This window comes from Lagenorhynchus albirostris, chromosome 2, assembly GCF_949774975.1.
Source record: "Lagenorhynchus albirostris chromosome 2, mLagAlb1.1, whole genome shotgun sequence".
NCBI lineage: Eukaryota > Metazoa > Chordata > Mammalia > Artiodactyla > Delphinidae > Lagenorhynchus > Lagenorhynchus albirostris.
This window is the reverse complement of record NC_083096.1, coordinates 44,491,617-44,509,854: the sequence shown is the minus strand read 5'-3', so window position 1 is coordinate 44,509,854 and position 18,238 is coordinate 44,491,617. Positions and strand designations below refer to the sequence as shown.

Here is an 18,238-nt window from a genome sequence, read left to right as displayed (position 1 = left end):
CAAATGAAGCACTTCAATCCACTGTTACCCATTTAAAAACTTTTGAGAATTCGTGACATACATTATGCCATCTAACCCTCACAAATTGTGTGTATTTGTATCTGCGGGGTTAGTGGCTTGCCCTAGGTTACAAAGCCAGCAAGTGGCAAAGCCCAGATCTGAACTAGGTCTTTCCATCATTCTAAATAGTGTACAGAAATGCCTACACATGCTATTAACAGGTCTAAGGTACAGGTGGGTAGAAGAAAGTATAAAAAGAGAAAATAAATAAAGGGTCCTTGGGCTTCCCTGGTGGCACAGTGGTTGAGAGTCCGCCTGCCGATGCAGGGGACACGGGTTCGTGCCCTGGTCCGGGAGGATCCCACATGCCGCGGAGCGGCTGGGCCCGTGAGCCATGGCCGCTGAGCCTGCGCGTCCGGAGCCTGTGCTCCGCAACGGGAGAGGCCACAACAGTGAGAGGCCCGCGTACCGCAAATAAAATAAATAGATAAAAAAAAAAAAGGGTCCTTGAGTATGAATAGGAAAGTGAGAGTACTGAAATAAATTTTTTTTAAATAGAAAAGATACAAAGTGTCTGCAAGTTCCTGGCACATGGGTAAAGAATAGCTGGAAATCTAAATCTAAATAAATTAATAAAAAGTTTGGTGAATCCTTTGACCTAAGTTCTGATAGAGCAGCTGGTAAGGAACAGCCTAGAGGAAAGAGAGAACTGGGAATATGCACACAGAGACCATGTAAGATGACTAGACTAAGCTACATTAGGGCAGGACCCAGTTTTCTTCAGTTTGGGGTCTTTAGTGCCTGACATAATATCTAGCACTTAGTTTTGTGTGCGTGAATGTCTGTGGGAAGACTGAATGAAAAGCAGAGTGCTTAGCTAGGCAAAGGAACTATTGCCAAGTCTGAAAAATCCTATGTCAGAACATGTAGTAAAAATTGACTTGATTCAGATTCCCTTGAAATGTTAATTAATGTTTCTTTGAGTTACTGTTTTATAAATTAATGACGCAGCTAAAAAGCAAATTCTGTTTCTGAAGATTAGATATTTGTAATACAGGAAAAACGTAATGGCTTACTATTTTTATACATGAGGAAGGAGCTTTGATATTTGACTATTATGAATAAAAATTGAATTAGAGCTAATACCCAAAATAGGAGTACTTATGGCTACATCTGCAGAAGGGTAGGATATGTGAGGAACATTTGATTATTGAGACTGCAAAGCTGATAGACAGCTGTTATGTTGATGAGATCTTCATTTATGCTATTTCCCACAGCACTATCTAAATCATACTATGTCAGGTATATATTTTTTCCATAATAATGAAACGAATCCTGAAATGTATGAAGTGCCTTGACTTAAAACACATTTTTACAAAAGGTCAGAGGTGGTATCTTGTTTGTCCATTTGTTTATACATTTATTCATTCACTCATGTATTCACCAAAAATTTAAGTGTCAGACATTCTGCTCCTTGCTGAGGATATAAATGAGAAGAAAACAACATCCTTCCCCTCAGTAAGTCCATAGTAAAAAAAAAAAAAAAAGGACATAACTAAATTTAAAAAATAAATAACTATTACCCAAAGGGATAGGAACTTAACCAAGGTACTATAGGAGCCTTGAATACTGTCTCAGTAATGAGTGGAGATTGAGAAGGGCTTCACACAGGAGATGGTGTCTGAGGTATCCACTGGAATATGAGTCAGCATTTGCCAGATAGAAGCCAGGAAAGTCTTCCTAGATGCAGAACCCTACACGTGCAAAGCCATGGAAAAATGAGGGCACAGAAATGTGAGCTTGCCAGAGTAGAGGGTCTGACTGAGTTGGGAACTTTGTCCTCACGAAGGTGTGATTTTCTTTTTCCTGTGCTGTCTTCAGTAATCTTTTCAAAATATACATAGAAGGATCATATAGGTTTGTGGTTTTGTGATGTTGGTTCAGCAAAAGACAAGGTAATTGGGGAAAAAAAGGTGTTTGTAGTGACGCTCCATGGAGTTTAGGCTGGATAAAGAAAGAAGAGAGGGTTAAAGGCATGGTCTGATGGATTGGAATAAAAAAGAAGGTTCAAAGGAGTTGAGGCCATGATGAACTTGGAGAAGGGAAGTATGGGAGTCAGGATGTGACAGCTGGAAGGATGGGAGGTTGTGACTCAGACTGGACTCCCAAGACTAAATATTCTTCCAATCCCATTGTGGGTTGCTTCCCTGATAAGATAACTAAGGTAGCAGGTGAATTTGTCTAGCAAGATAAATTAATTACCAGATTTAAAAATCTTTCCTTCAAGAAGTGCTAGTTAGATCCAGTTTCATATACTTTTGATTCTATGCCTGTTGCATGATAATTTGTAAAAATAATCCCTGTTTTGTAAAATGTGCGGCCACATTTTAAAAAATATTTATTGTTTTTTTCAGAGCAGTTTTAGATTCACAGCAAAATTAAAACAAAGGTACAGAGACTTCCCATATGCCCCCTGCCCCAACACATGCATAATCTCTCCCATTATCAACATCTCCCACCAGAGTGGTACATTTGTTACAAGTGATGAACCTGCATTGACACATCATAATCACCCAAAGTCCATAGTTTACATTAGAATTCATTTTTGGTGTTGTACAGTCTATGGGTTTGGACACATGTATAATAACATGTATCATAGTAACCATACAGAGTATTTTCACTGCCTTAAAAATCCTCTCTTCTCTGCCTGTTCATCTGTTCTTCCCACCTTCCCAACCCCTGGAACCCTCTTATCTTATTACTATCTCCATAGTTTTGCCTTTCCCAAAATGTCATATCCTTGGAATCATTCAATAACTAGCCATTTCAGATTGGCTCCTTTCACTAAAATTCCTCCATGTCTTTTCATGGCTTGATAGCTCATTTCTTTTTAGCACTGAATAATATTCTGTTGTCTGAATGAACATAATCAGCTTTTTATAGTCAAAAGATATTCTTGCTATAATTGATTCTGAATCAGGAGATACAAGTAGATATATGTAAAGCTTTAATAGTATCCGGCTAATATGCCAAGAAGTAATAATGGTAATTTGATACTTTTCTCCAAGTCAAATGAGAATGTTAAGTCTAAGCTTTGGCCTTCCTCTTTAGTTTGGAAATTCTCTGATTTTGGAAAATGGTTATAAAGAGGGCCCACTAAAAAAAGGCAATGTAATAGGCAATGTTAGTCATCATTTACTTGAAGATTTTCTTTTTAAAAAACTTTTATTGGAGTTACTTGGTTTACAAGATTTTCTAAGTAAGAAAAAACTAAACTTTAAAAATTCTTTCCTCTGATCAACCATATTTATTGTCTTAATCTGTTTTAGCTAATCATCCAAAGAAGCTCCTGAACTCATGACTTCTTGTTGTTAAGAAAGCATATAGCATTAAATAGAAAAAATGTTAATGTATAAATAATTTGACATTAGGAATTACTTAAAATGGGTATAAAGGCAGCAAACATTTGATACATTTACATATTCTTATATCTTATATTGGAAAAATAAAAGTAAATTTTGAAGAAAAGAAATCTTGATGCATATTTGCCATTAAGATTTTGTCATTAAGATTTTGTCATTAAAATAGAATGTAGCCTAAATTTATCGTTGTTTGTCTCTGAAATTATTGCCTTTCTCTTACTAACTGAATTTCATAACCACACTGGAATTTGGGTGTGGAATTTTTTTGCAAATCTAGCATGTAACTGTCAATATTTAGTCTTTGCCTGTGTGTTCTATTGCCACTGTACCCACTTACTGGTAAGTCAAAGAATTAGCAACCTTCTCTCTTGCTCTCTAGTCCAGCACTGTCCAGTAAAACTTTATATAATGATGGAAGTGTTGTGTATCTGTGCTGTCCCACATAACAGCTACTAGCTGTCAACTTAGCACTTGAAATATGGCTAATGCACCTAAGGAGCTTGTTTTGAAATTTGACTTATTTTTGGAAATTTTAAATTTGAATTTAAATAGGCATGTAGCTAGTGGAGACAGCTCCAGTTTTTCTGGAGAAAAAAGAAAGGCAGAAAAAGCAAGAACCGAAGTCTTAGGAAACTTATTTCTACTGCCCTGTAGACTAACCATTATCGTAATTCATTTGAATTATTGCCATTCAGGAATAATTCTACCGTTTTGGGAAAGTTGTAGCCAGGTCTTCATATTTTCATTGATGAGATTTCATTTGGAAATGTTGCATTTGATTCCATATCTTTGGAATTTCAGTGGCCCTTGCCTCTTTCCCAGGCCATTGATACCTGTTTTCATTGGTTTTGATCATTTGGCTGATTGGTTAGTTTTAAGTTTTCCTCCTTTGCTGTTTGGAAAGACTCCCTGGCCACTTATGCAAACTGTCTAGTAGTCCTGGAAAAACTTAAAAATATTAAAATATATTCCATTGCCATTGCTTTTTTTTTAACATCTTTATTACAGTATAATTGCTTTAAAATGGTGTGTTAGTTTCTGCTTTATAACAGAGTGAATCAGTTATACATATACATATGTTCCCATATCTCTTCCCTCTTGTGTCTCCCTCCCTCCCACCCTCCCTATCCCACCCCTCCAGGCGGTCACAAAGCACCGAGCTGATCTCCCTGTGCTATGCGGCTGCTTCCCACTAGCTATCTACCTTACGTTTGGTAGTGTATATATGTCCATGCCTCTCTCTCGCTTTGTCACACCTTACTCTTCTCCCTCCCCATATCCTCAAGTCCATTCTCTAGTAGGTCTAGTAGGACACAGTCTTTATTCCTATCTTACCCCTAGGTTCTTCATGACAGTTTTTTTTTTTTATTAAATTCCATATATATGTGTTAGCATACGGTATTTGTCTCTCTCTTTCTGACTTACTTCACTCTGTATGACAGACTCTAGGTCTATCCACGTCATTACAAATAGGTCAGTTTCGTTTCTTTTTATGGCTGAGTAATATTCCATCGTATATATGTGCCACATCTTCTTTATCCATTCATCCAATGATGGACACTTAGGTTGTTTCCATCTCCGGGCTATTGTAAATAGAGCTGCAGTGAACATATTGGTACATGACTCTTTTTGAATTCTGGTTTTCTCAGGGTATATGCCCAGTAGTGGGATTGCTGGGTCATATGGTAATTCTATTTTTAGTTTTTTAAGGAACCTCCATACTGTTCTCCATAGTGGCTGTATCAATTTACATTCCCACCAACAGTGCAGGAGGGTTCCCTTTTCTCCACGCCCTCTCCAGCATTTATTGTTTGTAGATTTTTTGATGATGGCCATTCTGACTGGTGTGAGATGATATCTCATTGTAGTTTTGATTTGCATTTCTCTAATGATTAGTGATGTTGAGCATTCTTTCATGTGTTTGTTGGCATTTCTACTGATTGAAGATTCAGGAAAAATTAAGTGAGCAAGCACATCTATCCATTGTAAATCATTCTTAGTGAAATTTTGTTACTCTCATTATGCAAGCTTCACACTTAAAAGTTAGTTACCATCAGAACTAGCTAGAGTTACCTTCCTAATCAGAAACTGAAGTAATGCATTTTAGAACAATGCCAATTCGTTTTAAATAAGCTTATTGAGGTAAATCAGTAGGTACACATCTGTTAAAACAGGACACAGCAACTACTAATTACAATTCTCAGCAGGCTCAGTAATAGTCATTATGTAACCTTTTGAAGTTAGCTTTTTCTGTAGTAAATACAGATATTTAGAAGGGTCAGAGATTCTGTAAAATACATTTTCAGGCTGTAGGATTCAATGGAACCTAGGTTCAGTAATTAAATACTAATTACTTTCCAATTTCTCATGTAGCATGGCTTGATGTTAGACCATGCAACATTTTAAGGGAATATATTATCCGCAATGAAAAATATTTTGGGGAACAGTTGTAAAACAGTTCTAATATGTTTTCAGAAATATAAGTCAATTAGATGGTTGGGCTGAAAGTAGGTTTAAACAGTCTCCAAAATGAGGATCGTTACTTAGCTTTTATGGAGAGAACTCAAGTAAGAAAGGAAACTTAATACTAAAAACTAGTTAATGGAGTATCTTTCTTCTCATCAGAGTCTTAATTCCTCATGACATAAAGTTTATCATTAGGAACATTTAGAAGCCTGGGAATCTTATATCACAGAGATCTATTGATAGCCTTGAAATACTTTTTGTCCAGAATGTAATTTAATGCCTATTTAAACAACAGCAATTGATAATCAGTTGTTCCACTAGGTTCCTTTTGGGCGCAAATCCTTTTGGAGTTGGGAAATAAAAGGTTCTAAAACTTTGTAACCCTATTTCTTTTGCACACAAAAAGGTTTTCAGATAAAAATCCTTTCATGGTTGATTCTGTTAATCTAATTTGCTTTTTGGGGTAACAAAAGCTCTAGACCAGGAAGTAGGGTACTTGAGATCTATTTTCAGGAATCATGCCTTATTTCTCTCTCTCTCTTTCTCTCTGTCTCTCTCTGTCTCTCTGTTCTTTACCCCAGGCCACACAAACACAGTGCATCAGTTTTTAAAATTGAATTTCCCACATCCTTTTTATTTATGGACACCTATATGGGACACATTTTCTATGTGACACTGATGCTGGAATCAGCGGATGATTGGCTCTGCTAATAGGGATCAGAGTGAATGATCTAATGGGAAATTTAGAGTTCAAATGGAATTATCCCAGTTGTAATGATATTTTTCGGCTGAGGCGCCTCTCACTTTCCCTATGCATGGGTTAGTTCACTTCTTCACTGCCTCTCACATCACTCCCTTTCTTGTTACCTCCATTGGCACCACCCTCCTCCCCCTCCTGATTCACATGCCTAAACTAAATCCATAAAAATCCTCTTTTTAGGGGCTTCCTTTCTTCTGATTTTGTTGCCCCACTCTACTCCGTAGTACCATCAGGTGAAATTTCCCTAAATATCGCTTTGTATCCATCTAGTCAAACCCTTTTTGTGGTTTCCTAATTACCCCAGAATAAAATTTACACCCCTCAGTCCTCCACGAGCTGACCCTTTGATAATACTTTCAACATTTTATCTTCACCCTTTATCCACATAAAACCATGTATGGATAAGCAAAAAGGAATAAAAATGTTTCCTTTCAATACATGAAAACTGTTTACCTTAAAATAATTAGATATTCATATATTTATCCATCATTCATGTTTCCTTAATATGGATAACTGAATACTTGAACTTGCTGTTAAGGCTTCACTTCTAATTATTGATTAAAAGTAGAGAAACTGGTAGGTAATTCTTTTGTATAAATAAATAATAATATTAATAAAATATTACTGATGCTCCATTTTATATGTCAGAGTAGTATCAGGTAAATAATTTTTGGTGTCATATATGAGGTTTGAATTTTCTTTGTATTAAATTTCTCAAAAAGATGGATAGGTACTACACTTATCCTGTCTTCTGTCTCCAGAATTGAGTTTTTGATGGCCACTGAATGTTTTCTGTCAAGCTCCATATGTTCATTGTACCTTCAGTGAATTTCTGTTTCCTAGTGCTTCAACTCTAGCCCCTGCTCTGTTATTTTCCGTCCCTCCATAATTTACCCCAACTCCACTTCTCATACTTGAGTCACAGGGGCGTTCTGACTGCCTCCAAACTACTTCATTCTCATTCTAGTTCTGTGACTTAGCTCACAGAGTTGTTTGACTTTAATGTCCCCTACCTATATCCTCCTTATAATGCTAAGCCCCTCTCATAAAACACCTCCTTTCTGAAAATTGTTGGCTGCTTTTTTCTGGTATCCTGTAGAACTTTTATTTAATTTTTTACCACACAAGTCTGCACTTAGTCATGATCAATTTCATATGTCTAGTTGTTTTTCCCCAATCATATTACACGCACTGTGTGATACTTATTGCCCTTTTTTTAAAAAAAAATCATAATGCCTTGCACAGAGAGAAAAACACAATTGTACCCAATGGATGTGTGCTCCTTAATTGCTGAATGGACCTCAAAGTAACAATAGCACACTATAAGGAAAACTGGGGTCACGGACCTTATCTTTCATGTTTCCATGTTAACTTCAGTGGCTTCTTTGAATCACATCAACAATTTTAGATTTCATTATGTAAGTACTTTATTTTCCTGTTATAGCACAGGACAGCATATGACTGCTTACATTTATAACCATATTTTACAACAAAATCTGATAATTACCTGGTGAAAATATTTATACAGATATTATTTTTGAAGTAGTGTTTAAACTAGTTCACCCTAATTTAAGAATTCTGTCAGGTGACTTTTGCAAAACTTTGTGAAATCGGCCAGAACAGTTTATCACTTTTAAGGTGGCACAGTGGCCGCTAAATTTCCAAATGCTTGTATTGGTCAGGCTTAGGAATAAAAATCAGAATAAGTGTAGTGGTATTTATGTATATGATGTGACCTTAAACTTTTGTTTAAAACAGACTGTCTTCTGTTGATTCCATTGACTGCTCCTTTATGAGGATGATTTTTGAAGCTGAAGACGAACACAGGTGTCCTGGTTAAATTTGAGTGTATTCAGTGTAGAGCTGACATTTCTTCCATAATCACATGCTGCCACATGGAACGCAAAGGGCCAGACAAAGCCTCCTTTCCTCCTTCTGTGTCTGTATGAACATGAGAAGTATTAATTTGTCTTCTGTGGTGTCAGGAAAGGGTAGATGTCTGTCACTAATTAGTCTAGGTCACTAGAGAGAATTTAGCAACAAAAAAGGAAATAGTTTTCAAACTGATTGATGAAGTAAGTCCCTAATGACCAGAATTACTTCACTAAGAATGAAATTGATATTATCATAACCATATGTTCATTACATCATCATAACTCTTTTTTAACATGTGCCAGGTGACATAGGTATTGGTGAGTTTTTTTTTCCATCAGTAAAACTAAATTTTATCTATTTTTATTGAAATTTCTAATACATTTTGAGTGTCTAGAAACATCTCAAATTTCAGAAGAATAGAATAATATATAATAAGTATTATTTATTACTAGGATGTGTAACCTAAATACTGTATGCAAGTGTGAGAATTGTGATCAAGTTTCATGTGTAAATGTCTAGATAATACATTTGTACACATATATTGTAAATACTGTATACTTATTTTATCATTCTTTGTCATACTTTACCATATAATGGAATATAATAGCAAAAATTACATAGTGCCTACTATGTGTCAGGAATTTTTTAAGTGTTTTATGTATTAGTTTAGCTAATCCACAATGACCCTATGAGTTAGATACCATTATTATTATTTTTTTACACAAAGGTAAAAACACTCATCTTGATTTTTTTTTGAATTTTATTTTATTTTTTTTATACAGCAGGTTCTTAATAGTTATCTATTTTATACATATTAGTGTATAGATACCATTATTATCTTCATTGAAGTATAAACCAGATACCATGGATTATTTAACCATTTTGAGCCTTAGTGTTTTTATCTGTAAAATGGCAGTAATATTTCATAGGGTTATTGAGAAAAATAAGTGATGGGTCTAGAGTTAGATTCTTGGCACATAGATACTCATTAACTTCTGCCCACCTTTCTATTTCAATGAACTGACTACTAGAGAGAGATTTAGTTCCTAATTGTACATAATATGTCTTTGTATACGATATTCTGTGAGATCTTTGAGGTCATAAAGTGTCAGAAATACAGTAGGTACTCAATGAATGTTTGTTTTGTGAAAGAATGAAAGCCCAAAGAAGTTTGCCCAAGTACTGTAAATATACCAGTGTTGAAAAATATTTTAAATTATTGCTTAAGTAATTCAAATCATTACCATTGTCGGATTAATTTGTTGATGGGAATTAAATCACCTTGAAGAAAAAGGCCTTAGGTCTTGTCTTTGAGAGTTTCCTACCAGAGGCATAGCAGCAACAAATCAGACCCAATTGACCTGACTAACAGGAAATATGCGTCTTGCGTATGAAGGTGATGTTGGAGATTTTCAAGTTAGGTGAGATTTTTTTTTTTTTTTAACATCTTTATTGGAGTATAATTGCTTTACAATGGTGTGTTAGTTTCTGCTTTATAACAAAGTGAATCAGTTATACATATACATATGTTCCCATATCTCTTCCCTCTTGCGTCTCCTTCCCTCCCACCCTCCCTATCCCACCCCTCTAGGTGGTCACAAACCACCAAGCTGATCTCCCTGTGCTATGCGGCTGCTTCCCACTAGCTATCTACCTTACGTTTGGTAGTGTATATATGTCCATGCCACTCTCTCACTTTGTCACAGCTTACCCTTCCCCCTCCCCGTATCCTCAAGTCCATTCTCTAGTAGGTCTGTGTCTTTATTCCTGTCTTACCCCTAGGTTCTTCATGACCTTTTTTTTTTTCTCTTAGATTCCATATATATGTGTTAGCATATGGTATTTATTTTTCTGTTTCTGACTTACTTCACTCTGTATGACAGACTCTAGGTCCATCCACCTCACAACAAATAACTCAATTTCATTTCTTTTTATGGCTGAGTAATATTCCATTGTATATATGTGCCACATCTTCTTTATCCATTCATCTGTTGATGGACACTTAGGTTGCTTCCATCTCCTGGCTATTGTAAATAGAGCTGCAGTGAACATATTGGTACATGACTCTTTTTGAATTCTGGTTTTCTCAGGGTATATGCCCAGTAGTGGGATTGCTGGGTCGTATGGTAGTTCTATTTGTAGTTTTTTAAGGAACCTCCATACTGTTCTCCACAGTGGCTGTATCAATTTACATTCCCACCAACAGTGCAAGAGGGTTCCCTTTTCTCCACACCCTCTCCAGCATTTATTGTTTCTAAATTTTTTGATCATGGCCATTCTGACCGGTGTGAGATGATACCTCATTGTAGTTTTGATTTGCATTTCTCTTTTATCTTCCTTGGTCTTTGTAGTCAGAGCAATGGCTGTTTTCATGCTCTCTTATAATGCATTTTGCAACCTGAGCATTAATGCTATGTAAAGACACCTAAGTCTTAAAGTAGTATTTTTTATTCTTAGTATCCTAATTTATGTTTAACATTTTAAAATCATTGGTGATGAATTATAAAAACTCACATATTTTTCTTTCTTATGGTTCAAATATAAAGAATGAATTAATGCCTTAATACCTAATAGAGTGCCATGTTCCCATTGCTTTGGCTAATGAACAGCAAGTTGTTATTTATGATGGTGGTGCAGATGGTTAGTGTTGGTGATGATAATGGTGATGATTGTGATGCTGAAATGAGACTGAAAACCAACTGAGGATGGATTACTTCTCCTTAAAGCCTAAAATTGGACTCTGGACTTTGATGGAGTTGAACTATGGTTCTTCAATACCTTGTCCTTGCTCTATTACAACTACTTTTTAAAAACAAGTTGAGCTTTTTTCTAGGGGTTAAAAGAAATCTAACAGTTGAAATAATTATAGTGAGGTCTATTATATCCTTATTTAACGTAATCAGGTAAAGCCTGAATCATTCTGATCATCTTTATTCAACTGTTATTTGGTTGAAATCCCATTATGCTTCCCTGTGTTTGTTCATGTCCTTTCTAATTTTATTATCAGGAGAAATATTCTTTCCAGAGCAGTGGTAAATTTCTCACCTTCTGTGGGATGATGTCATCCCATCTGTATGTTGCACACAGACTTATTTCATGACCCTGAGCAGCACCCTATACCCAGGCATTATTTGAGAAATGACCTCTTAGCTCTCTACATCCTGGCTTGGGTAACTGACATTTATTTTCACTTTAATATGTGAACTACAGAGCCTACCAGTGGGATTCTCGCTGGGAGATATGCCAAACCAATTCTGGCAGACGGCATTGGAAGGCATCGTGTTTAGACAGAATTCCCAAGAGCTGCCGAGTCTTTGCAGCAATCCTATGTCAAAATGAGGTAGACATGAAAAACCTTTTATTTTAGGAAGGTGGGAATAAATGTGGGTATTCAAAAAATTCCAAAGAAAAACAACTGTTCATTTTTTTCCACCTCTTCCCCTAAAGATTGTCTGCAGCATCCCCACATGTGTAGTACTCCAGCATTTCAGAATTGATGGACTCCAGATGCAATCACAATTTGAACTTACTGGCCATGGCCAGTCTGCCCTTGGCCTCACATGTTTCTTTAGCCCTATGTTCACCAAGAAGAAACCATGGAATAATGAGTCTGTCAACCAAGTCCACTGGCTGGAAAAATCCTTTAAACATTAACTTCAAAGGCAAACATTATTTGAAAAACACAGTGTAAACAGGAGAAAAAAGAAGGGCGATTATAAGCTGCTAGCAATTAGGCACTAATTTGGTTTGTTCCATTCTTTAGCTGCCCAGTTCAGCAGCATCATTTGTATCTCTTTCAAATGTTTGGGGATTCCTCTTAGTGAAACCAAACCACAGTTTGCAGACTGACTTATAATAAAGGTACATCATAAATATATCCAGATCTAACTGACTAACTGAATTCTCAATTTCCTTTATAGTAAAAACCCAATTGAATGGAAAGCTGACACCATGTCTGTTTGGCTCATCAGTGTATCCCTGTAAGTTAGCACAGAGCCTGGAACATAATAATTGTGCAAAAAGCACATTATTGAATTAATTTATTTTTGTTAATACTCATGACATCTGTTTCAAAAATTGTGGAAATGAATTTATTTCTAGCTGATTGAGTGGGGGATATTTACACTAAGTAAATTATTTAAACTACCAGTTATAAAATAAATAAGTCACAGGTATATAATGTACAGCACAGGGAATATAGTCAATATTATAACAGTTTTGTATGGTGCCTAATCTATATAAATAACTAATCACTGTGTTATACACCTGAAGTTATTATAATATTATGAGTAAATTATACTTCAATAAAATAAAAAAATAAATAAACAGGCTTTAAAGAGAAAGAAAATGATTAAATATTTCTTTGATGGTACCTTCTTTGATGATTAATTCTTACTCTGTAGTAGTATAGATGTAAAACATATAATTGATTAGACCAGATATATCAGCATCCCAGCTACCCCAGAGAATTCTTGTATTCTTTTTGACAATAAATTTCTGATTTAATATATCATTTTCAAAAGTCTTTTTTCTGCCGTAGAAGTGGAATGCAATAGGCACTTTGATATTTTCTAAGTTGAGGTCTTATGAATCCATGGGCATGAGGCAAATGATCAGTATAGCAGGATCTCCAGAGGCCGGCAGGCATAAAAATTCTCAGAGCCAAGTTACATTTTAGGAATGACCTGTATTCCATCAATGGCTTTAAGTGTCTTTCATTTACAAGTCACTGCATAACATGAAAGAGATGTTATGTACTGTGGAATATATTGGAAATGGAATAATAAGAAAGACATGGTCTCGACCTCAGCAAACTTACAATCAAACAAATAAAAAGGGAAAGAGCAACTCAAAACAGGCAGCAGTCAGGACAAGATTGGCTCCAAACCTATGTTCACTAGGTAGAAAGTAGCAAAAGGCCCAGTATAGAGACTTTGCCTGAAAACAGGTTTATATTGAAGTTCCAGATGAGCAGATGGAAACCAGTAGTCAGCTAGTGGGAGCAAAGTAGCAAGGGGCCCCATAGTAACCAGTGGAGATGCAGAAACACAACACTGGGATCAGATTCATTTTACTCTTAAAAGCAATTTACCTCCCATGCTTTCATTACTTTTGGTTTCTCTCTTGCACTGATTGGACCAGATCTCTGATAGGGGTTATCCAAAGAGCTCCTCTCCAGCCAGAGCCCAAGGAGGGAGCCTGAGGCCAGTGCCATCGAGGCTCCAAGGGGGCCACCATACATGCACGATCCCAGCGCGGCCTTGGCCATGGAACTCTGGCCTTGGCTGACTGCACACTGCTGCAGCTGCTGCTCCTGTTGCTGCTTGTGCAGCTGAGCTGCACGGCCAAGTTCTAAGCCAAGATCACCGTGTACTGCATGCACTGCTTTATCGTCGTCACCGTGGCCGTGGTCACCTGCCTGCTGTGTCACCGTGGCCAGATAGTGGAGAATGTGAGCATCATCAGTTGGCGCATCCAGTCCTTCAAGTATATATACTGCATTCACTTTGAAATTAAGGGCCGCCAGAAGCTGGAGGTGGACCACCCCTGTGTCATCATCTCTAACCACCAGAGCATCCTGGGCATAGTGGTCTCACGGAGGCCCTTCCTGAATGCAGATTGCCAAGCAGGAGCTGTTCTTCATAGGATGCATGGGCCTGATCTTGTGTACCTTGGGGCATCTTCATTGCCAATGCAAATAATCAGTAAACAATCTATAATAGGAATAGAAAAGAGTTTTATTTAAGCCAAACTGAGGACTGTAGCCCTGGAGACACAGATTCAAGAAGCACTTGAATTGTGTTCTGCCTGACCACAAAATGAGGGAGGCGTATATAGGCAAAACCCACAAAGTTGCATAAGTTGTTTGTCAAGAATTAGGATTAGAACCAGCAAGAAGAAAGGGTGCTTGTTAAGCAAGGATTGTTTGGGGACTGAATGGTTGCATAGTTACAAGGGGAGACCTTGAGACCATAAGGTTGCAGCAGGCAACTGCTAGCAGATGTTGTTTTGAGAATAGTTGGTGGTGTCCTTGAGTTTGATACAGTTCAGAAAATTCAAGTTCTCAGTGATGCAGGAGCGTGTCTGAAACCACACCCACAATGGCCACCTGGCTCCATTTTGAATGTTTGAACCACAGTTACTCCATTTTTATTTTTTAAATACATTCTTTAATGGTTAAAGCCCATGTGCAATGCATGCTTGACAGTACATAGACAGGCTGTTCTGACTAGCATAAAGTTCAAGCCAAATCATGTATAAACTAGGATGAATTCCCCATACTTTAATTTGTGAAAATTTCTTCTGTCATCAACTAACAAAGTACCAGGACCATGATGGCACATGTGGGCTTGGGCATGGTCAGAGAGAACCTTGAAGTGTGACTCTACCCTGAGGGCATGTGGAACGACAATAGGACCTGCTGCTTTTCAAGAGAGGAGCCTTCTACCTGGTGATCTGAGTCTGGTTGCCCCTCACCTCTGTGTTATACTCTACCTTCTCCTTCTACAACCCCAAGAGGAAGCTCTTCACCTCAGGAATGGTCAAGATGAAGGTGCTGGATGCCATCCCCACCAGCAGCCACCCTGTGGCTGGATGTTCCCAAGCTCATGGACACCAGCTGCCATGAGCTTGGGAACATCCAAGTCCCAAGGACCACCTTCTCCCTCATGTCCAAGATACCCCAGAAAAATGGGGCCACTGCAGGTCCTGGTGCCCAGCCAGCCCAGTAGCTGAGGTCATGGGTGGGTCAGGAGCTGAGGGAAGGACCTGGCTAGAGAATGGATAGAGGGACCCCAGCCCTGGCTGCCGAATAATACTATGTCATAGTCCTGCTTCTCTCCACCTTGCGTTCAGGCCCCAGAAAGTGGAAGCCTCTTTCTGTCACTGGCCTCAGACCCAGGCCCCTGATGTCCCCTCCAAGGAGAGTGTGCCAGGCCCTCACCAAGCTCTGAAGGCGAAGCCTTGCCCACTGTCAGGCCTCCAAGATCCAAGAGCAGGAGCAGGCCTGGGGCTCCAGATGGGCTGACAGGGCTGGGCTGGGCTGCAAGGCCTTGGGTTGAATGGCCAGAGATGAGACCCTCTGTGGTCCTGCCTGGGCCTGTGGAGTGCAGAGTCACACTTTGGGGGCCCAGCCACAGTCTGCATCGGTCTTTCAGGGAGAGGAGGAGCTCTGGGGGGCTGGAAGGAGCAGACCCCAGTTTTGTACAGTCTTGAAAGTGCAAAATAAATAAACAAATAATTTTTTTAAAGTAAAGGTGTGGCAGTGAGAAGCCTGCAAATCTGCTAACATCATTGACATTTCACTCTGTGTGTTTCCTTTGCAGAACCGCCCAAAGTCACTGTTATGCCCAAGAATCAGTCGTTTACAGGTGGATCTGAGGTCTCCATCATGTGTTCTGCAACAGGTTATCCCAAACCAAAGATCACCTGGACCATGAATGATATGTTTATTGTGGGTTCACACAGGTACTGGGTTTGTATCATGTTCTTTGTTTTTACTGAGTGAGAGAAGTTGGTGAAAGTTCTGGACAGTATTAATCTGACCAAATCCCTAAGGTTAAGGGAGATTTGACCCAAATCCACAGCTTTAGATTTTCTCAATAGGCCAGGAAATGTCAGTAAAATAATAAATGATGAATGTATAGAGTCTGAGATTCTTAAGTCTTGAATTCAATAGCTGGGATTAAGTGCTTCCTAATACTTTGCTTTGCAAACATAACATTGTAACAGTTGGTTTACCTTGAATAATTGAAATGGGGATAATAAACTTTCTGTGGGTAAAGTAATGTGTAGTTTTAACCCATCTACTAGAGGTTTGGTCCTGAGATTTAACAGAAGAGAGAGGGAGAGACAAAGGACAGAACAGTAGCTCTAATTAAAGTGTATGCAGACATTCTTCGTAACTCCTGCTTGCTGCTGCCATACTATCGTACACTGAGAGGTATTTTATTCTGCTGGATGCTTTTAAAAGAAAATGAATCTTCTTATGCTCAAAGAGAGTACTGAACACGAGGGGCATAAGCAATGAAGTTTCCAGCCATCGGGCTTCCATTACTCTGGGTTTGGCAGGGGGAGAAGGGCTTAGCTATGAGCCAGATTCTATTCCTGGTCTCTTCACAGACTCACTTGAGATGGGAGGCATTGCATCTCTCAGGTTTTCATTTTGAGGAACTGTTTGGCTTAGAAGTTCACACAGAGCAAGATTGCCTGGGTGCAAATTCCACTTCTTCCCTTTACTAACCCTGACTCCGGGCAAGGTGTATAACCTCTTTGCTCATCTGTATAACAGAGATAATAGTATCTAACTCATTGGGTTGTTAGGAAGATTTAAAACATTGATAAATGTAAAGGTACTAGAGCAGCCCTGATACATGGCAAGTACTAGATATGTGGGACCTATTGTTATTATCATTATAACATTTCTGCTTATAAAATGATGATGTTAATCATTTCTACAATCAGCACCACAAACATAACTCTAAAATATTTGAAAGGAAGGTGCTATAGTTCCTTGATACTATTATTAGAGTATTTTCAATGTTATTTTCTTTTTATCTGTAGGTATAGGATGACCTCAGAAGGTATCTTATTTATCAAAAATGCAGTTCCCAAAGATGCAGGGATCTATGGTTGCCTGGCAAGTAATTCAGCTGGGATGGATAAACAGACTTCTACCCTCAGATACACTGGCAAGTATAATCAGTTTAAAAGGCAGTACAAATAGTACGAATATCATATCAAGCAATGTAAAAGTACTTTTTTGAAAATTAATATTAGGAATGAGTTATACCCAGTTGTATAATTTATTGTTCGTTTCACACATTGATTAAAGCAAATAGTGTAACTAATTGAAGTTAAAATAAGTTCAGGGAGTGAATAGCTTCAGTAATCAACAGAAATCAAGGAAGCTTCCAGATTATGGAAGAGTTCCAGAATGTCCACAGTGTTCTATCCTTCCATGATTCATCTGTTCTTTGTAATATTTTACTTACAAATTAATAAATTCTGTATCCTTCCGAGTTTACCTCAACTTTCTTTTTTTTTTTTAACATCTTTACTGCAGGATAATTGCTTTACAATGATGTGTTAGTGTCTGCTTTATAACAAAGTGAATCAGTTATACATACACATATATTCCCATATCTCTTCCCTCTTGCGTCTCCCTCCCTCCCACCCTCCCTATCCCACCCCTCTAGGTGGTCACAAACCACCGAGCTGATCTCCCTGTGCCATGCGGCTGCTTCCCACTAGCTATCTACCTTACGTTTGGTAGTGTACATATGTCCATGCCACTCTCTCACTGTGTCACAGCTTACCCTTCCCCCTCCCCGTATCCTCAAGTCCATTCTCTAGTAGGTCTGTGTCTTTATTCCCGTCTTACCCCTAGGTTCTTCATGACATTTTTTTATTCTTAGATTCCATATATATGTGTTAGCATACAGTATTTATCTTTCTCTTTCTGACTTACTTCACTCTGTACGACAGACTCTAGGTCCATCCACCTCACTACAAATATCTCAATTTCGTTTCTTTTTATGGCTGAGTAATATTCATTGTATATATGTGCCACATCTTCTTTATACATTCATCAGATGATGGACACTTAGGTTGCTTCCATCTCCTGGCTCTTGTAAATAGAGCTGCAATGAACATTTTGGTACATGACACTTTTTGAATTATAGTTTTCTCAAGCTATATGCCAGTATTGGGATTG

General features: G+C 37.9%; 1 protein-coding gene and 1 pseudogene across 1 annotated transcript in view; both read left to right on the top strand.

Annotated features, from left to right (window-relative positions):
- Positions 1–18,238, top strand: part of HMCN1 (hemicentin 1) — a 526,172-nt gene that overhangs the window by 210,657 nt on the left and 297,277 nt on the right. The window contains exons 12-13 of the mRNA XM_060131555.1: positions 15,849–15,990; positions 17,086–17,213. Coding sequence (XP_059987538.1) covers positions 15,849–15,990; positions 17,086–17,213 — 270 coding nt within the window. The remainder of the gene's footprint in view (positions 1–15,848; positions 15,991–17,085; positions 17,214–18,238) is intronic.
- Positions 13,791–15,254, top strand: LOC132515785 (1-acyl-sn-glycerol-3-phosphate acyltransferase beta-like; annotated as a pseudogene).